Source organism: Thermomyces lanuginosus, assembly GCF_041956635.1.
Source record: "Thermomyces lanuginosus strain ATCC 200065 unplaced genomic scaffold VTN49scaffold_7, whole genome shotgun sequence".
Classification (NCBI taxonomy): domain Eukaryota; kingdom Fungi; phylum Ascomycota; class Eurotiomycetes; order Eurotiales; family Trichocomaceae; genus Thermomyces; species Thermomyces lanuginosus.
In genome coordinates this window covers 247,887-266,580 of record NW_027192341.1, presented here as the reverse complement: position 1 = coordinate 266,580, position 18,694 = coordinate 247,887, and the positions used below count along the sequence as shown (strand labels likewise).

The 18,694-nt window shown below is 52.2% G+C and overlaps 9 protein-coding genes across 9 annotated transcripts; 5 read left to right on the top strand and 4 right to left on the bottom strand.

Moving 5' to 3' along the window:
• Window positions 1–1,569: 1,569 nt before the first annotated feature.
• On the bottom strand, window positions 1,570–2,775 carry VTN49DRAFT_7532 (uncharacterized protein; the record flags this gene model as incomplete). Its single annotated transcript, XM_069415812.1, has 2 exons — window positions 1,570–2,481; window positions 2,536–2,775. 2 exons carry the CDS (start codon window positions 2,773–2,775, stop codon window positions 1,570–1,572), a joined length of 1,152 nt encoding a protein of 383 aa, XP_069271893.1.
• A 1,405-nt stretch (window positions 2,776–4,180) lies between these two features.
• On the top strand, window positions 4,181–5,764 carry VTN49DRAFT_7531 (uncharacterized protein; the record flags this gene model as incomplete). The annotated part of the gene is made up of 4 exons (XM_069415811.1): window positions 4,181–5,134; window positions 5,181–5,292; window positions 5,680–5,689; window positions 5,740–5,764. The coding sequence occupies 4 exons, from the start codon at window positions 4,181–4,183 to the stop codon at window positions 5,762–5,764; spliced, it is 1,101 nt and encodes a 366-aa protein (XP_069271892.1).
• Window positions 5,765–7,331: 1,567 nt separating this feature from the next.
• VTN49DRAFT_7530 (uncharacterized protein) lies at window positions 7,332–8,759 on the top strand (the record flags this gene model as incomplete). Its single annotated transcript, XM_069415810.1, has 1 exon — window positions 7,332–8,759. One exon carries the CDS (start codon window positions 7,332–7,334, stop codon window positions 8,757–8,759), a length of 1,428 nt encoding a protein of 475 aa, XP_069271891.1.
• A 125-nt stretch (window positions 8,760–8,884) lies between these two features.
• On the bottom strand, window positions 8,885–10,275 carry VTN49DRAFT_7529 (uncharacterized protein; the record flags this gene model as incomplete). The annotated part of the gene is made up of 5 exons (XM_069415808.1): window positions 8,885–9,297; window positions 9,350–9,733; window positions 9,783–9,957; window positions 10,004–10,091; window positions 10,142–10,275. 5 exons carry the CDS (start codon window positions 10,273–10,275, stop codon window positions 8,885–8,887), a joined length of 1,194 nt encoding a protein of 397 aa, XP_069271890.1.
• A 322-nt stretch (window positions 10,276–10,597) lies between these two features.
• Window positions 10,598–11,440, top strand: VTN49DRAFT_7528 (uncharacterized protein; the record flags this gene model as incomplete). The annotated part of the gene is made up of 6 exons (XM_069415807.1): window positions 10,598–10,603; window positions 10,660–10,705; window positions 10,769–11,043; window positions 11,092–11,204; window positions 11,265–11,343; window positions 11,393–11,440. 6 exons carry the CDS (start codon window positions 10,598–10,600, stop codon window positions 11,438–11,440), a joined length of 567 nt encoding a protein of 188 aa, XP_069271889.1.
• Window positions 11,441–11,545: 105 nt separating this feature from the next.
• VTN49DRAFT_7527 (uncharacterized protein) lies at window positions 11,546–13,329 on the bottom strand (the record flags this gene model as incomplete). The annotated part of the gene is made up of 2 exons (XM_069415806.1): window positions 11,546–13,142; window positions 13,244–13,329. 2 exons carry the CDS (start codon window positions 13,327–13,329, stop codon window positions 11,546–11,548), a joined length of 1,683 nt encoding a protein of 560 aa, XP_069271888.1.
• Window positions 13,330–13,920: 591 nt separating this feature from the next.
• Window positions 13,921–16,358, top strand: VTN49DRAFT_7526 (uncharacterized protein; the record flags this gene model as incomplete). Its single annotated transcript, XM_069415805.1, has 3 exons — window positions 13,921–14,449; window positions 14,498–15,159; window positions 15,210–16,358. The coding sequence occupies 3 exons, from the start codon at window positions 13,921–13,923 to the stop codon at window positions 16,356–16,358; spliced, it is 2,340 nt and encodes a 779-aa protein (XP_069271887.1).
• A 622-nt stretch (window positions 16,359–16,980) lies between these two features.
• On the bottom strand, window positions 16,981–17,187 carry VTN49DRAFT_7525 (uncharacterized protein; the record flags this gene model as incomplete). The annotated part of the gene is made up of 1 exon (XM_069415804.1): window positions 16,981–17,187. The coding sequence occupies one exon, from the start codon at window positions 17,185–17,187 to the stop codon at window positions 16,981–16,983; it is 207 nt and encodes a 68-aa protein (XP_069271886.1).
• Window positions 17,188–17,299: 112 nt separating this feature from the next.
• Window positions 17,300–18,043, top strand: VTN49DRAFT_7524 (uncharacterized protein; the record flags this gene model as incomplete). The annotated part of the gene is made up of 4 exons (XM_069415803.1): window positions 17,300–17,487; window positions 17,560–17,602; window positions 17,678–17,747; window positions 17,805–18,043. The coding sequence occupies 4 exons, from the start codon at window positions 17,300–17,302 to the stop codon at window positions 18,041–18,043; spliced, it is 540 nt and encodes a 179-aa protein (XP_069271885.1).
• Window positions 18,044–18,694: the final 651 nt, after the last annotated feature.

The following is an 18,694-nucleotide window of genomic DNA, read 5'->3' as shown; positions in this document are numbered from 1 at the left end:
AGCGAACCACTCCACCGCTGTCAAGCAGTTGGCTGTTTGCACGAGGCGAACTCAGCTCTATTTCCTGCAGACGTAACTAAACCCTTTTCTATTCAACATTTCTCAAGGCAGAATCACCAACTGGCAGAGGCGGTGTCCACTTGGCCAGGCTGATCATTGGCCCAGCCCCGGCCGAATATTGATGGCCTCAGGCATCCAGGCGCGGGTTCCTGATTTTCCCGGCCATGATTGGCTGCTTCGCAGCTCAATCACTGCTTGGTGGAACCGCAAGGCAGGTTGGGGCCCACTCCTGATTCTCCACTCCGGGTCGAGATCCACTGATATGGCTTAGGGTGGTGCGGGGAGCGGCTGATTGGTCGGATCGGCTGCCTGCTGCACACCGCCGGCAATGAGCCAATCACATTCCGGAATTGACTCATTCCTGCCCTCCCGTCTGGAATGCGCAGCGATCAGCCAGAATGTCAACACCTGAAGGAGAGGGAAGCAAGGTTGAGTCATGTAGCCATAATATGATAAGATGATGACTCAACATGTGGAAGGATTCCTTTTTGACTATGTACTCTCTGCTCATCAACATTGTACAAAAGAAGAGGTCTTGTCCAAGGATGACACAATGACATCCCCAAACTTGAACCTCTGATCGACGAACACGTTTCAGAAGCGGTGGAGCTTCGGGGCTGCTGGACGGACGATTTGGGTCTTTTTTGGTGGCTTGTAGATGTTGGTGGCAAGGAGGGGGGACGGGGATGGTGATTATCAGAGCCGCATCCTGGTCGCTTGCGGCGGCTTGTGTTTAGGATAGGCACCACCGCTTGAAAGAAATGAACCGGTGATCGGATCTGGGAACAAAGACTACAAGTCTGGTATGCAGCAGGAGGATTAGAATGCAGGAGATTTTCGCCGGTTTCTCGACCAGGAAGGAGTAAGTACGAGTACTTTGCAGGCGGCAATGATCGATGGCAAGGATTAGGACTAGCTTCCTTGACAGGACTGTCTAAGCCAGTCGATCGTCAGATGCTGGGGAGTCCTTGCAAGTGCTGTCAATCAACAGGCACTTAGGCATCAATACAATCAAATGGGGATGAATGGCTCGGGGAACACCAGTCAGATCGCTGAGACAGCCCTCATCGAGTCAAGACATGGCTGCGAACTGGAGAATTGGAGAATTCGCTTGACTTGTACGTCTTCAAAGGGCAAATGGTAAAAGGGACAGTCAATTTTTGGAGCGCCTATGGCCGGTATCCCAGGTATCAACAAATTAAACCATCCAACAATATGCGACCAGAGGTACAATAATACCCTCGTGATCGTCCTTCTCGCCACAGCGCGAGATGATCCCCGCGAGTTTGATAGGCATCCATGAGAGCTCTCGGCGCTTTTTCGCCATCACCGACTCACATTGAACCTCCCATGACTAGGAACGGATGGGATTCGATATGGACGGAGCCTGCTCGGGGTTGGGCGTTCCGGAGTCCAGCACAGCGGACTCATTCCGTCCTTGGAGAGGCTGCTCCTCATCAGTCTATGAGTCAGGTTTTCTATCGTTGCTCGACGGAGTAGAGTGGCAACTCAATCATGATTCTTCGCTGCATCAGCAGCGCCTTTGTCACCGTCCCGGCCCGCCTGAGCAAAAGTCGCGGCCACAATCAGCGGGAACACAATCGTCGCTTCTGCGTACACCTTGACGCTGTCGGCATTGGCTTTGATCTTGCCCCAACTGACCGCCTCGTCGGGGCGTGCGCCGGCGTCGCTTCCGTCGAACTCCTGCGCAGTGTTAATGTACACGGCGCTTTCCGCGCCATTGCGCATCAGGCATGCGTTGGCGATATGATGCTTGATCAGCCCGCCACCGAGGATAATCATTCCGGCTCGCTTAGCCCGCACAGACATAGTATTAAGCTTCCTCAAATCCTCGACAATATCCACCACCAGCCGCTTCGGTGACGACCGATAGGTGTGGAAGTACATCATATCACCGAGCGAGCCATCCGTCAGCGCAGGACAGAAGATGGGAATATCGTTTTTGTAAGCCCAATATAATACGGAATCCTCATTGTCAATCTCCTTGCCGAGTCGATGGATGATCTTGGATGGTGTCCAGACCACCTCATCCTCGGGGTCGCCCGACGCACGTGCTTTCTCTTTCGACGCCTCCTGCTCCTCGAGCATTTTATCCAGAATCGGAAGGACCCAGTCCTCGAACGCACAGTAGTTATTGTTCGGAACGATCAGGTTCCCAATCCGATTCAATCCCTGCGAGCGGAGCTTCGCCCCGGGCAAAGTGAACGAACCCAAATACGTCGGTGCGAGGCATTTGATCAAGTCCTCCTCAATGCCGCCGGCCGTAGTCACGATGGCAGAAACATGTTTATGTTGGACAAGGAAGCGTATTGTCTCGCGAAGACCGGACGAAATCAGATTCGACGTATATCCCAAGAAGATTGTGGTACCCGCACCTGTCTCCGGGTCGCGATAGGCGCGCTGGCATTGAACGTGTTCAGCAATGGACTTGATTTACCAGCTCAATTGTCCTACCATTTCATTGATGATGCGCACTGCCTCTCCTACCGCGCTAGCTTGGAACCCCATCCCAGCCATGCTTGCCACCAATTCTGGCACCGTGATGTCGCGGTCCCGGAATTGATTGAAGTCAACCCCACGTACTGGAACAGCATCCTCTGGCATCGAGGCCGAAGACACCAGCACGGCTTCGGTGGCCGACGAGGGGACCTGCGAGTCATCGCGGGGCTCCGTCTGGCCTTTCTTCTCGGTCATGGCGTATGCAACTGTAAGATTCGCAACCACCTCGCGATCTCCGTAACGTCCTATCCAACGTAGGCCAGTGATAAAGTCTGATATTTGTGCGAATGCAGTTTGTTTTGCCTGCCATGAAATTCCCGAGGGGCAATTGAAAAAGATCTGATATCAAGATCTTTGCCAATCAAATCGGAGACCAGCTGTTCCACCCCAGCGGATGGCGCTAGACCGAATGCGGACGGCTCGGCAGTTATCCAGGAGCCAAGACTTCAAAACCATAACCTTGACCGCTAAAAGGAAATAAGCAGGTTACGATTGTGTTATGCATATAGAGTCGTGCTCTCTTCTGTTTTGATCGGTATCTTAGGGATACATTCATCGGATATGTCATACCTATTCCTATTTGACAAGGAGGGTTGGTCGAGGCTTTACCTTTAGCATTTGCATTCCATATCTCTTCTTTGTTTGCTGCAGGCGCTCCAGTATTATTATACTGTTTATCAACCTCATGCGTGAGGCCTTGACGTTAGAATTGTCTACCTAGGTAATTTTTGCTTATAAATGTGTTATCGCACAAGTCCTCAAGGCCATCCCTTCAGGGACAGGAACCGAGTCAAAATGTTGCCTAGGGTTCTCAACAACTAGTAAATATGCGTACAGGAAAAACAAAAGATCTCACAAAGTTCACTCTCATATAGCATACAACCAAAAGGACAGTGGCAGAAAACTCGCAATTGGATTAGCAGTGCCCGAACGCTCGCAAATACACTTGTTATGGATGAGACGAGCGAGGACACTGATCTACCCAAGGGACAGAGAAAGCTCAGCGAGGTCGTGGGGTCCGGAAGATGTGCTAGTAGCCCAGTCCAGTGCCGGTTAGATCGACCTTAGTACGAGCACATACCATCGGGATAGATCTTCGCTGATTCGGCCTTTGCCCTTGCACAACTCGTCCTGGAGTTTGTGCTAGTCATGTCTTGCATATCACGTGAATAGGGCAATGGAGGACATTAGGAAGGAGCCGGGCATCATGGTAACTGCCTTGGAGAGAGCTTCTGCTTCAAGATTCTCTACTTTATGAATTCTCGCGGTAGATCCTCCAGTCGCTTCGATGTATGCCCTTTAGTCGCTCCGGTTCATCATTCAGTCCTCGGATTCTACAACTCGGCATTCGATGTTTTGGCCAGGGACTCATAGGAGTCACAAAATCAGGACGACGACGTCCAGGCAGGTGCGAACCGGGACTCTGTTCTGCTATTAGACCGCAAATAACTCTGACAACGGTCTCAACGAATAGCTCGGTACACCTCGCAGTTCCATTCTTATCTCTACCACCGTTCAAAGTATCCAGGTCAACGAACGGCAAGACGTCAAAAAATATGTAGACTGAATTTGAGCTGACATCAAGTAGGAAGGGCTCAAAATGTCCGAGAAGTCGTTCTCCAGCAGTGCAGCCGGCCGCACCCTGACTGCAACAGGTGCTTCGACACCAACACAGAATTGTGCAGATCAACTGATCCCCTTGATGACCGGCAAAGAGAGCACGAATAACATGCCCGTGGCTCGAGTCCTCCCAAATCGTAAATGCATCTACGAACGGAAGCTGCCTGGGGGCGCTTACATCTCGGCACACGTTGAGCGACTCCAACATGGGCACTACAACAATCCACGATTGTCGGACCAAGATATTGACTATGTAGACTTTCTCGGCATAAACTTCGTTTTCCATCCCGCGGCATATCGCTTCAAGGCTGCAACTATAAAGATGGGGCTCTCAAGCTATTGTGAAACCGCCTCGAGTATGCTCTATCCGCCGCCGAAAGAGCCTAGGTTTATGATGCACGCTCCACATCTGATGTTTGGTACTCTGTGTCCACAGGCTCTACAATGGAACTTTACCATTGTAGGCAGCGTGAGGATTACGAGATACACACACGGTCGAAATCCACTATCCGCCAACAGTGAAGCCTCGTTGCTGGATATGGTCAAGATCCAGGGATCTTCTCGCACGCTGCAAAAGGGGCGTGACTTTGTTGAAGGCGGCGAGGTAGTGTGGACATTGGAGGAGAGCCCACGGCAGCGGTTCGGCCTGCCACACGAGTTCACGTTTGTCACACTTATTTCGAAGGCTCGTCGGGATAGCCGGCTGGATTTCTCCTTGACAATCGACCCGGTGCTCGAGAGTTCCTGGGGAATATATCCGAGCTGGTTACTGATGCAGAACCGGTTCCAACCGGTGACCTGTCCAATTGATTTTCGCGCAGAGATTGGGCAGCGGTTCGAACCGTGTCACTCGAATAAAGGGTTCAACTTTGCCGAGTTGGAGGACTCATTTGATGAATATGTGCGGATGCCTGGGAGCATGTTTGCCTCTTCCGTAAGTACGAGAACCACTGAGGGAATCGGCAATCGTCTCATCCTAGTTGCAGGATTCAGGCGACAATGAACGCGAAAATGGGGAGAGCAAGGGATCTGGTGGCAAAATAAGTGGCAGCATTGATGTGCGCATCACCGAGCAGAAGCCTAATTGGCTGGGTTTGTAAGGAGGATGCTCTACTACTTGTGTGTAGAAGCTAGTCACTATTTTTATGTTATTTTTACTACAATACCTGAATCAATCCATTCACAAGTCATAGGTCGTATGCTGTAGTACGACAAAGATTGCAAGAATGGTTGTGCGTCCTTACCCGGCCCCAAGGCAACCATCTACTCAGCCTCAAAGAGGCATGAATAATAGTAACAACTCAAACTGGCAGCCCACATAAATTGTCAGAAGCGCAGCCGCTAACATCACAAGAGCATAACGAGAAACTAACTACATGGAATGAATAACAAAAAGCGAGAGAAACCTTAGAGGGAAGAAGGTCTTAGAAGGACGAAAGCTATATACAGAATTTGAATTATGTGGCCTCTGAGCCCCAGCCCTGCTAAGGTATGGAAGCCTCAGGCAGAGGTCCATGTTGGCTCTAACACTGAGCACAGAAAGATCAGCTCTTTATTCCGTTAACTGCACACTCGACAGGGTCTCTCTCCGAACTCGGACTCTGCGTTTTCCTCAATGATTGCCTGTACCGTACGTTGTTGTAAGGTCCATTTCTGAAGCAAGTCATAGGAGGGTTAGGCTATTGGTGGCCATGCCAAAAATCCGTAAACTGGCGGTTTTATAGAAATCGCAGGGCTGCCCCTGCTCATTTCGACGCTTATCGCGACACATTTCCCGACAATAGTCGTGGTGACTGTCCTTTCTCCTTCGCTTCGTGGGAGCGGTAATTTTGAAGTCTGTTCGTCTAATTTGTTAATTAGCGGAATGGTTTACCGGCTGGCTGCATTTAAATCTCGGCACGGTTGCGAATCAAACTTCATGTCTGCCACTGTTTCTCCTCTCCTGGTAATTTCGCGTAGTTATATGTGGACGATCTGATGAGCTTTTCTCAACAAAAGCAATTCCAGCGCCGTTGGTTTATTAATTCATCAAGTGGCGCGTTGCGATGCGGAATCCCGAGCCTCCGGTTGGCGCAAGTATGAAGACATGTTTGGTTGAACGCTAGCTTGTTAGGGGGATGATAGCCGCGAAGTGCTCGTATTTCCATCCTGTGCGTTGCCGTTATATCCAGTCGATGGGAACAGTGTGTGCAGAAGTTAGTTGTTAGAGATACGTCTCCACTGTATGCATTGTCCTCTGTATCACCTTCTAGCCACCGCTGCCCCCCGCTGTTTGCAGTCATAGAGGTCGTGGCTGCCGGCTTTGCTATTTTTCAGTAGTGCGGTAGATGCGCAGACAATGGGAACTTTAGTCGTCGCATGATAACGCCCAGATTTCTGGAAAGCTCATGTCATAGACAAAAGGACATTAAGAACTTATGATACAAAGATCGTCGAATAAGTTGCGGCAGAGGTATGTAATTCTTATAGACAGGCGGTTAGCAGTATGCCTGAGATTTTGTGGCTGGAAATGCTCCCGTAAGGAGAAAAAGGACAGTAAGATCAGGTATTATAGTATCCTCCGCGTTTTATGCTCGTAGTAAGATGGTTGAAGAAATAATTAATGGAAAAGAACCAGAAGGTGAGAAGCAGAAATTCATACGCGGTGATATACCTAGGCCCTTTGGCGTTTCGAGAAGGAGCGAAAGAAATACAAAAGGCGACAACGACCGATGGCGGCAGGTTCCTTGCAGAGCAGAGGGCTTGCCCGTTTGGGTAATTCTCACCAACGAAGTTAGGGCTTAGCCCTTGTCCATCGCTGCAGGTTGCCGCTTTGGTAAACTAACCCTAAGCTAAGCTCCACCGGGATCAGCATTCCATTCCCCGCGGTTGTATGGAGAACAAAGTCAACTCAATTGCCAACAAGCTTGGATGCAACTAATCGATAAGACGGTCTGGATCGAACCCCGCCTGCAAGATCCATGTCTTCGGCAGTTGTTAGCGAATTCGCGATCTCCATCTCCGCGGATCCGCCGGAGACTGCAACCTCATTCTGAACCATCGGGCCAGTTCCCGAGCCCGTCCGTCATGGCTAAAACAGATTAAACCGTCCATCAATTTCTAGGGAAATAATATTTGAGATCTCCAGCATAATGTACTATCAGTTTATCCTTTTGGCCATTGCCCTGGCCACATCCACGACCGCTGCAGAAACCATCCTCGGCGCCTACGTGTTTTCCCGACATGGCGACCGCACCTCCAAGAGCACCCCGCCGACTATCTTGACACCGCTCGGATATCGCGAGGTCTTCACCCAGGGTGCATACTACCACGACCGGTACATCGCCGCCAATTCCAGCACGCGGATCCGTGGCATTGAGCCTGAGATCGTATCGCTGTCCCAAATACGAGTCTCTGCGCCGGAGGACAGCGTTCTGCAGAACTCTGCCCAGGCCTGGCTCCAGGGCTTGTATCCGCCCGTGGGCAATGCGGCCGGCAGTGAGACCCTGCGGAATGGATCGACCATCTCCTCGCCGCTGGATGGGTACCAGCTCATCCCGCTCAGTCCGGTGACTGCTGGCTCGGGTTTCGACCACGAAGATCAGACCTGGTTGCAGGGTGCGACGGATTGTTCCAGGGCCAAGACCAGCAGCAATGCATATTTCTCTTCAGAATCTTACAAGACTTTACTCGCGTCGACCGCGGACTTGTACAGATCTCTGGAGCCCGTCCTCAGTGGCACCTTCACGCGCGATGAGCTGTCATATGAAAACGCCTACGCTATTTGGGACCACCTGAACGTCGGCCTTATCCACAACTCCACCACCGACTCCCCAGCACTTGACACCGTCTCCGACGAAACCATGCAAGAGCTTGCCGGACTCGCCAGCGTCCACGAGTACAATCTCGCCTTCAACGCATCAGACCCCGTCCGCGCCATCGCCGGCGCCGTGCTGGCGGGGGATGTCCTTACTGCACTCACCAAAGCCATCACCTCCCCCTCTTCAAGCTCCAAACTAACAGTGCAGTTTGGGCCCTACGCAACGTTCCTCTCCTACTTTGGCCTCGCTCAGCTGTCCGCTGCAGTAGACGACGGCCGCTTTATGGGCATCCCAGGCTACGCATCCTCCATGACCTGGGAGCTTGTCACGAATGCCTCTTCAGATTCCATTCCCGCGGAGGATGAGATTAGCGTACGGTTCTTGTTCAATAATGGCAGTTCCGCGGCGTCTCCGGAGCTGGAACCGTATCCGTTGTTCGGCCAAGAGAATGTCTTGCTTCCCTGGAAGGAGTTTGTTGCGCGGACCAAGGAGTTTGCCGTGATTGGACAGGACCAGTGGTGCCGGGCCTGCGGGGATGACGCCGGCGTTTGCGCGACGACGAGTGCGGAGGTCTTGTCGAGAAAAGCTGCGGGGAGTATGTCGAATACGGTGGCTGGGGTGATCGGCGCGATGGTTACGCTTGGTGTGGTTTTGGGCATAGAGACGCTGATCCTGTTGTTGGGGGGATTGTGGTTGACTGCAAGGAAGGGTGCAGGTGTGGTTCAAAAGGAGTTTGATGTCGCTTCGGCGGAGAAATGATTTCGAAATAATCAGGTTAATGCCGTGATGATGATAACGATGACGGTACGAAAAGTTCACGATAATCTATGTCATAATGCCAAATTCATCCATTCCAAACGCCGAAATATCATTCGTAAACAAAGCTATGATTTCATCGAAATCTCCCTCCCTCCGAGGAGTTCGCACCCTCCTCTGATAACACCAACCAATCCACCTGTCTGCACAGCTTCGTTTCCTCCGCCAGACAATCTCCATTCTATCTCTGCCAATCCTTCCAACCATGTGATTCGCGTCTGTGCCGGGACGTCGAGTTTCTGGAGCTCCTCACCTAGCGCGGTGAGGATGTCTGCGAGAGCAAGGCCTTTGTTCATTTTCAGAGTGTTGATTGTGTTAAGGCAAGCGGTAACGTCACTTGTAGAGAGCAAGGTGGTCATGATCTCGCGAATGTCGGAAGGATGAGGGGCGGCAGTGCAGTTGTAGATCGTATCATTGGTGATCATCTCATGTTCTGGGGGCGGCTGGTCCTTTGGCGCGTTACGAACAGGAAGAGGAATGCCTTTGGATACACATTAGCTGAAGGTATGCCTAAAGTTGTATCCTGGACTTACTGCTCGCATGGCACGCTTGAAGCACATTCAACGCCCGTCGCATATCGCCCTTACTCAACTTCACCAGGCTGTCCACAGCGGACGGCTCTATTCGCACATTCTCGGCCTCGATGACCTTGTCGATCAGCGACCGAATATCCGCATCTTTGAGCGGACTGAACCGGAACCGCGTACATCGCGACAAGAGCGCTGGCGAGAGCTTGTGCGTGTAGTTTGCGATGATGCAGAAACGAGTATTAGCGGTGTATTTCTCCATTATTCGGCGGAGCGCCATCTGCGCTGTTGCCGTCATGGCATCAGCTTCGTCGAGGATAATAAGCTTGAATGCCGCGAGTGCATTGTCCGAAGTTGTGGACTGGACGGCGGAGAAGATTTGTTTTGTGCCTGCAGAAGTCAGTATTTTCATGTCAAGGATGTGAATAGTAAGACGTACTAGCAAAGGTTCTGATCTGTTCTCGGACGACGTCTATTCCTCGGTCATCACTGGCATTGAGCTCCAGCACCATTTGCCGCATGTTTTTGCTCCCGTAAATCCGCCTTGCCAGGGCCAGAATAGTCGATGTTTTTCCTGTCCCGGGAGGGCCGTACAAAAGCAGATGCGGTAATCGCTAGATCAATCAGCTCAGAGCTCTTCACGTCGGCGGTCAAGCGTACATGCGATTCCACAAATCTATTGAGCGTAGCCAGGATATCCTGGTGCCCGGCAACATCGTCTAGTGTGTTTGGTCGATATTTCTCAACCCTGAGCCATTAGCGTAACGTTTTAATGGACGGCGCGACATCAATGCTTACCATGGCAGGTTATCCTGCGCTTCGACTGGGAGGTCTGCGACAATCCTCTTGCCTTTGGTCGCAGTGTCCGAGCCGAATTGAATCGCGTCTCCTGTGGGACGGTCGATGTCCATGTCATCCTCGTAGTCGGACATTGTGCTGGCCGATTGTCGAGAACCAGAGCCAAGCAGATGCACGTACAAGATGTTAGATTCAATCAGCCGTCAAAACTCCTAGACGCGTGCCGTGCCTGCCAAGCGCGTAAAGAGGTTTGGCTTCGTGATTATGTAATAACACATGCCAGCTCGGAGCGGAAAAACATGGGGCATGCCAAGGCAAGCCTCAGGCAGCGGAGATCCCGCCCGCATGTCATCAAGACGGTCTCCAAGTATTGACCACAGTAGCTTCTCTCGACCCCATTGATCGGTCCTTACAAACAAACGCCAGTTTTTCTGTGCGTTATTAAGATTCGCAATCATGCCTGTATGCAGACGATGCCAGTTAAGGCCAATTTCAGCTACCGCTGACCATTAAACCAGGCATACCATTCCATCTTCCTAGAGGACCGCGACATACCCCTCATAGGCATGCCTCCCGAGTCCAATCTCCCAGTCGAAGCCCGCCGTTGACCGTGGTCTCATAACACAGGCAACTTCCCTCTCCTGCCCCTTCGCACACGTACACGTGGCCCCGCATACGTCCTCCCACCGCTCCAACCGGGCGAGTCCGAGATCGACGTCGACCCGAACAGCGAATCCTACGACTGCATCGATGAGATTCTGTCCCTGTTCCGTGCCAATGTGTTGTTCCGCAACTTTGAAATCAAGGGCCCGGCTGACCGGATGCTGATCTACGGCATTCTGTTTGTGAGTGAATGCTTGGGCAAGGTCAAGCCGGGAATGTCGGCAAGGGAGGCGGAGAAGGTGATATGCTGTTCGCCATTGATGGTAATTCGATACTGACGAGTAAAGGTCCTGATCAATACTGCATTGGATCAATTTGCGATTCCGGGCGACGCGTCGTTCCCATTGAACCAGGCTTTTGAGAGGCCCCGTGATCGGCAGGATGCGGAACAGCTTCGACAGTATGCGTCACCTACGTACTTTGCATCGCTGAAGTATGCGATTGGCTGACTTTGATGTAGGTATCTGTCGCAGGTCAGACAAGAAATTGCTATTCGATTGCATCAGCGGTTATATCCTGACGGGCAGGGCCCATCCAAGGTATGTCCTCCTCGGTGTCGTTGCAGGGATGCATCTGACTTCTGCGCAGTTCTGGCTTAGCTTCGCAAGGCGGAAGTTCATGGGCAAGAGTCTATAGAGGTCATTATGTTATTGTCAATGATTACGCATTGCAGATAGTCTTGGGAAGTTCCAATTGATATGTCGTTTTCAAAATATGCTGCTGTATAATATATATCTGGGCCTATGTTGTTGCAGTTGGTGTATGTGTTTCTTCTACCTTTCTCTTCTTCCGGCTCACATTCCCCCGCGCCGAGACGCGCTCCTGCGATGGGATGATTCGAATCGCATGGAAGACGTATCCCTCTGCCCCGCCGCGCGCCGACATTAATGGATGCGTTCGCCCTGGAAGGACCTGCCAATGGCGCACCCGGGACGTCTGCAGCGTCGGCCCAATCAGCAACGTCGGATCAACCTGGAACTCATCCACGAGCTCCTTCGGCGCACTCGCAGGGCCACTGCTCTCTGGAGTCTCTGACCGGCGTGCTCGTTCCTCCTCCAACTCTCGCTTCTTGTTCATAAAAGCCACTCGCCTGGCGGTGGAGTAGAGGTCGACGAGGTTCACCAGCGGCTCGATCGTCGGCGAATACACGACCACGTTGGCACCTCCGGCGAGGAGTGGGACAGCGTGTTTGAGGACCGTGGGCGGATCCATCAACGTTGCAACAATCAGCCCGTCAAATCCGCCGGCCCGTGTCTCGTCTACAACCCGGCGGACACGCTCAAACCGGCTTCTCTTGCGGTAGTACGAGCCTCGCTTGCCGGGTTTCCATGAGGCGATCGTCTCCTCATCCTCCACTTGGGGCTCCTCAGCGTAGATAGTATCGGACTCCGGCTCGAGCAACTGGAGCCATGAAACGGTCTTCAGGTGGGTATATAGCGGATGCGACTCGTCAGGGTTCGTTTGATCATAGCCAAAGTATTTTAAGAGGGACAGGTTGGGATGCTGATATGCGTGCAACAGCGTGATGGTGTTTGTAGTGGCGGTCATGCCTTGTTTTCGCGGCGGGTGACGGATTCGTTTGTCTTCTGACTCTTGCTCCGTCCCATTTAGCTGCTGCTCGCGACTGTCTTTATCTTCGTCTTTCTTTTCTTCTTCGTCTTCTTCGCGAGGGTACAATATACCCATCCTCTCGGCTAGCGCTGCGATTAGGAGCCCGCCTGCTTCGTCTACCACCAGATATCGCCCGTTGGGCTTCACCATCTGCTCGAGAGGCACGTTCCCAGCATGATGCACATTCGCCCAGCAACCTATCAGTCCAATTAACTCATCCCGCAGTTCCATGATCCGAGATGCCGACTTCTCCTCCAGCATGATGTGTGTGAGAATGCTGACGTCCATGGGGAGCACGGAAAATCTTCGCAGGAACTTTTTCTCCTTTCTTAGCTTGTATTTTGCCAGCGAGAAAGCTGTTTTCTGATCAATTGCGGAATGCGACTCCAGGAGTTTCGCAATGACCTCTCTTCCGGCGTCTGTCGACTGTCTCTTCAACTCTTCGATCTCCGCCAGGGTAAGTCTCTGCGTCGATGTGTCATCGACAATTTCGCGGTTCGTGCGCATTGTTGCGCCGTCTTCATTATACAACCCTGCATCTTCGCCACCTTGTCCGTCGCCTCCAGAACCCTCACTGATCAGTTCCTCAGCATGTAGCTCCGTTGCAGGGACGATGCGCAAAGAGTGTCCGCTCGTGTGGTCGTCGACGATCTCAAACGTCAGGAAGAATGGCCGTCCAAGGATCTGATTCGAGTAAAAGTGCCCGAATTTCCCAATGGATATTGTTCTATTCAGTCGAGTTTCGATTAGCACCATTAGCTTCGCCAGACGTCATTTTCTGGAGACAATGGGGAAGACGCACAGCGCGCCCAGTCCCTGGATACATACGTATTGGGCGTGACCTTGACGATCTTATGGAGACCAGAGGATAATCGCAGAACCACAAATTGGTTCGGACGGATCGTCGAATGCATTGTGCCTAGCGGACTCGATCGCGATCTCAGATCTCGAAATTTTGCGCGGGCCAAAATGTCACATGCAGATTGGCCAACAAACTGCCTACACGGGTCCGGAAAAATCAATGTTCCGGTACTAGGCGCTGGTAACGGCCGTACGAGTCTTGGCATGCGGGATTACGTAACCTCAGCGCTAGGCGGCACCGATTTCGCTTGGGCAGTTTGTTGGAGCACTCCCCGCTACAAGCAAGCTCCACGAGGCGACAAGAGCCAACCGAAGCTCAGCCTGCACCCCCAAACTTGCTCGAAGCAAACGGAGTACCTACAGAAAAGTAGCAGCCTAAACGGTAGTGCATGTGGCGATACAGACGCGTGAAGGAGGCGTAGAGGTGCCGCACAACCTGAAAAGCCACTGCATTCAGCTTGCTGTGGACTGTCGCATTACGTCTGCCCTCTGCAGCTTGAGCAAGCAGCGGCAGTAAGCATCACTTCTTTTCCCACAGATCGGATGCCCCTGACAGCTCGACATAAGAACAATATTTAAAAGATTTTACAATTCCATGCCGGCCTTGTGAGAACCTACCTACGTCCACGATCCCGTCATTACAAATGGTGCTTCGAGAAGCTCCCGGCATGATGCCGCCACACAACGATACCTCCAACCCGGCCACTTCTAATGCAGCCCAGACCTCAGTTGCACAAAATCACGAGCAGTCCGTTGATCAAATGCCATCCCTATCGCGCGTTGACACCTGGGAACTATCGGATTCGGACTCCGACGATTCAGCCACGAGTGGCAATAAGCCGCCGGCTTTGGGCTTTGACAACCGTTCTCAGAACCCGTGGGAGGAAGAGTTGGTTGAGCGCCAGAATCATCAGTCGCCAAATTTGAGACAACAGAGCCACGAATTAGGAGTTCATGGGACCAACGGCGTAATGACGCACACCTCGACGGCTCAGACATATCAAGGAGAGAACAAAAACGGACATGGGGCATGGGAAACAAATGATGTACACCCTCAATTTCAGTCAAATAATCCGTTCTTGAGGGCCAGTAACCAAAGTTCAGATCCGGGGGAGAATGGAAACGGGCCACAACCAAATTCATGGAATGCTGATAGATCGCTATCCAACCAAAGTAAGTTACATATTGGACCTAATTCGTGAACGCGACTTACATTGACAGCAACTGGCATCGTTTCAATGACAGCACAGCTGTCGTTGCTGGACCAGCCGGAGGATCCCTTGGGTCAAAATGGCGAGAGACGATTAGGATCTGATCCCGCTACACACTCTGCCTCACAAAACTTCCCTCGACAATCGGCCTCGGACCTCTTGGTGTTTGATGAGACGCCAGAGACTCATCCGCAGGCTGCGCAGACAGCACCACCATCAGACCCTCCGGCACTGCCGCCAAGAGAGCCCCCGCAGCCTGCTGTGTCACAACAGCCGGCCCCTGCGCCTTCGCTACCGCCCCTGACTGGAGAGGAGCTTAGAAAATTTCAGGAGAAGCAGGCCGAGACGTATGCCATTCGGCATATCAATTGGAGAGATCCCAATGGAGTTCTGCGCAACTCTCCTGTCCTAGTGCAGAACAAAAACGGACCATGCCCGCTGCTAGCTCTGGTCAATGGCCTGGTGATGCGCTCATACACAGATCCTCCATCGCCGATTGTCAAGGCTCTACAAACTAGAGAGAACATCTCGCTTGGATTACTAATTCAGGCGCTTTTCGACGAGTTGACGACATATCATGACGCCGATCAAGAACTGCCTGATATCGAGGCATTAAGTCGGTTTCTGACAATGTTGCACACGGGGATGAATGTCAACCCGCGCCTGACACTGGTACGTATGCAAGGTGGTTGAAACACTTTTCGTGCTACTAACGTCTGTAGGAGTCTCCGAATGCAGTCGGGTCGTTTCTTGAAACGAACGATCTCAAGCTGTACAGCACGTTCAAGATCCCTCTGGTTCACGGGTGGATAGCCGCCCCGTCAAGCGAGGCTCACAAGGCAATGTCCCGTGTCGCGCAGTACCACGAAGACATCCAACTCTTGCAGTTTAGGAAAGAAGAGCTGGAGGACCGCGTCATCCACCAGAACGCAACTCTTACTCCGGAAGAGCAGCAACTCATCCGCGACATCGACACTATCGACGCCTTTGTCAATGTTGAAAACGCCACGCAACTCAGCGCATTCGGCTTGGAACACCTGACGAAGACGCTGGCGCCAGGATCCGTCTCGATTCTGTTCCGTAACGACCACTTCTCCACCCTGTACAAACATCCCGAGTCCCACCAACTCTTCACTCTCATCACCGATGCAGGCTACGCAGACCACGCGGAGATTGTCTGGGAATCCCTTGTCGACGCCAACGGCATGTATTCCGAGTTTTTCGCGGGCGACTTTCTGCCTGTCAGCCACAACCATCATCCCGCACCTCATCCACCGCCACGGCCACCAAGACCATTGAGCGCGACTGCTCATCCCGTGACCGCAACACCCGAGGAGCAGATGGACGCAGACTACGCATATGCCCTGTCCCTGCAATACCAAGAAGAGGAGCAACGGAACCGAGACCGAGACCGAAGCCGCCGCCCCGTGCCTCAAACGCCGCCTCGAATGCCCCCACGGCCAACCAGCATGCCCGGAGGTAGTAGCAGTTTCAGGGGCGGTCGCCGACCACCCCCCGCACAGTCGTCGCTTGTCCCGGACCGGCGATCTTCTCGCCTGTCCGCAGACCCCGTCGTTGGGCTCAATGATGACGACGTACCGCCGCCGTCATACGAGCAGGTTGAGCGCAGCAAGGCCGAAGAGACGCTACGGCAGCAGCATGCGCGAATGTCGTCTTCTGCTTCTGCGCACTCGGACTATTACTCGTACGGCGGTGCTCGCCCTCATCATCATCATCATCATCGTCGGCAGCAGTACTATCCGGGTGCTGGTGCGGGGATGGGACGACCGCAACAACCACACCAGCACTGGGCTGCCACGGGTGGGACATCTCCGGAACGTAAGGATAAGAAGGATTGTATCGTTATGTGATCATGTATCTGTTATACATTTTACGGCCTTTGTTAAGATGAAGTTATTATGGGTGTAGGATATAGGTGGTGTCGGTCCATTATTGTACATACGTTGACTTGATTACAGCTATAATACCCCCGGTCAAACTGGATGCTCATGACCAGAGTACTCACCAAATCATATTGACTTTGCTGCTGAAATAATGCAGAACCCTAAACTGACATCTTTGGAGTCCATTTGTCCAATTGAGTCATGTGATGGACTTACCGAGTCACGTGAATATCAGTCTTCCCGGAACCTCCGCCATCGTTCTTTGCCAAAACCAGACCAAAAAAAGTCTGGCCCTGGAGTCAAGGACCATAATCAACGCTCTCCGCGCCGGCCCTTGCAGGATGTCGCAGGGGAAGATCACGGCAGCGGGAAGAGGATCATCTGCATATGCCATGAAGAATCCTGCCAACAAAAACTGTTGTTGACTGACTGTTTCCTCTCAGACAGAATGGACTAACACAGGGCAGCAAATCAGGACGCCTTGGCACGGGCCTCCCGCGCCGGGCAAAGTCAAGGAAAAATAGCTCACAGTGGAAACAGGCGGCGCAAGAGCAGCTGCAAGACAGTATCGGCTCGAAGAAGAAACTGACTACGAGCAGGCAATGACCCGACCAAAAGCTCCGGCAGCGACTGCCTGAGGCTCAATGCGGCCGATGGAGGGGCGGGAGCGCGTATTCCCAATCGGGATTAGCGTGGACCCCAGCCATGGACCGACGGTCAAAACTTTCCCATCAAACAACGCGCGTGCCTCTCTCTCTTCTGCATACCCGCCTTTCCCGGTTATTTTCATTTCCATCTCGCAACCCTTCCCGGCCCGTGCGATCGCTTTTCAACCTCGTTTCCACGCAGAACATTGATCGGCGGAATTTTTCCTTCTTTTTCTTTGACTCTGGGAATTTTCGTCTAAAATGGCCGGCGGTAAAGGAAAATCGATCGGTGGCAAGGGCGCCCCTGGCAAGGATGCGGGGAGGGCACCGAAGTCTCACAGCGCAAAGGCGGGCCTGCAGGTGTGTTCGCGCTCTCTTCGCGGCGATGACCATGATTTCGATGCCCCGCGACCGTCCTGTGGCGTGTCTCGAAGCTCGCGATGCCCGGGGTGATGATCAAGTTACGCGTCGATGCCTCGCGACGGGATGCGCCCGTGTTGGAGCCGTTCGTCGCAAGACAGTTGTCGCCACTCTATCGCGTGCGACGTGCAAGTCATTTGGAAGGTCGCGAGCATCGAAGCGCGGCACCGCGTCGCTGTTGATCGATGGAATGCATCGATAGACTAACGTGTTGAATAGTTTCCGTGCGGTCGCATCAAGCGTTTCCTCAAGAATAACACACAACATAAGATGCGCATTGGGGCAAAAGGTGTGTCTTTTTCTCTTTTGGAAAGAAGGAGGCGCTCTCGTTACTGATTCATCCCAGCTGCTGTATACACCACCGCGGTCCTAGAATACCTTACTGCCGAAGTCCTGGAGTTGGCTGGCAACGCTGCCAAGGATCTCAAGGTCAAGCGTATCACGCCGCGCCATCTACAACTGGCTATCCGAGGCGACGAAGAACTGGATACGTTGATCCGAGCAACCATCGCGTTCGGTGGTGTGCTACCACGTATCAACCGCGCGTTGTTGCTCAAGGTCGAGAAGAAGAAGAGCAAAGAATAATGGATTCTCCGATTCCCCGTTACGACCGAATAAAATGAGCCTAGTCGCGTTACCCCGTGGTGGTTGTGTTGTTCTTTTTTTTTTTTTTCCTGTTCTTTATTCCCCTTTGATTGATTGTTACCCCGTGTCCATGTATCCGTTTGATTGGAATCCTAGGGCGGTGTAATGGGATGTTTTTCGAGGGAAGGTTATCATGTAGTGGATAAATGGATATACTGTACTGTCCGTATGTCAAGGTTGGCATCCAATTCTCCGTGCCTGGTGGCTGCGTGATTTCCTTAGCTCGAATCAATGGAAGTAGCAAGGTCGTACTGTACGACTCCGTATTCCCTGGAAGAACGCCAGTACAATCCTCCTAATCGGCCCCTGCTCAATTCCATATCCGGCACGTGCCAAAATATATATATCCAAAACCATTGATGTAGCATAGCGTAGTTGTCTCGTTTTGTCTACGACTCTGCAGACATTCTCTGCCTATTTTAGTTCCCTCTACTTAAACCGTCCAGTACAACCTAGATTCAAGTGTCATCCAACAGAAGACTAGTATATAGGATGGATAGATACTAACCTAGCTCTGAGGAGTTATGCTTTTTTTTTTTTTTTTTGGTCCATCGAAAACGCAGAATTATCGTAACTTTGTTTCAGAAAAAA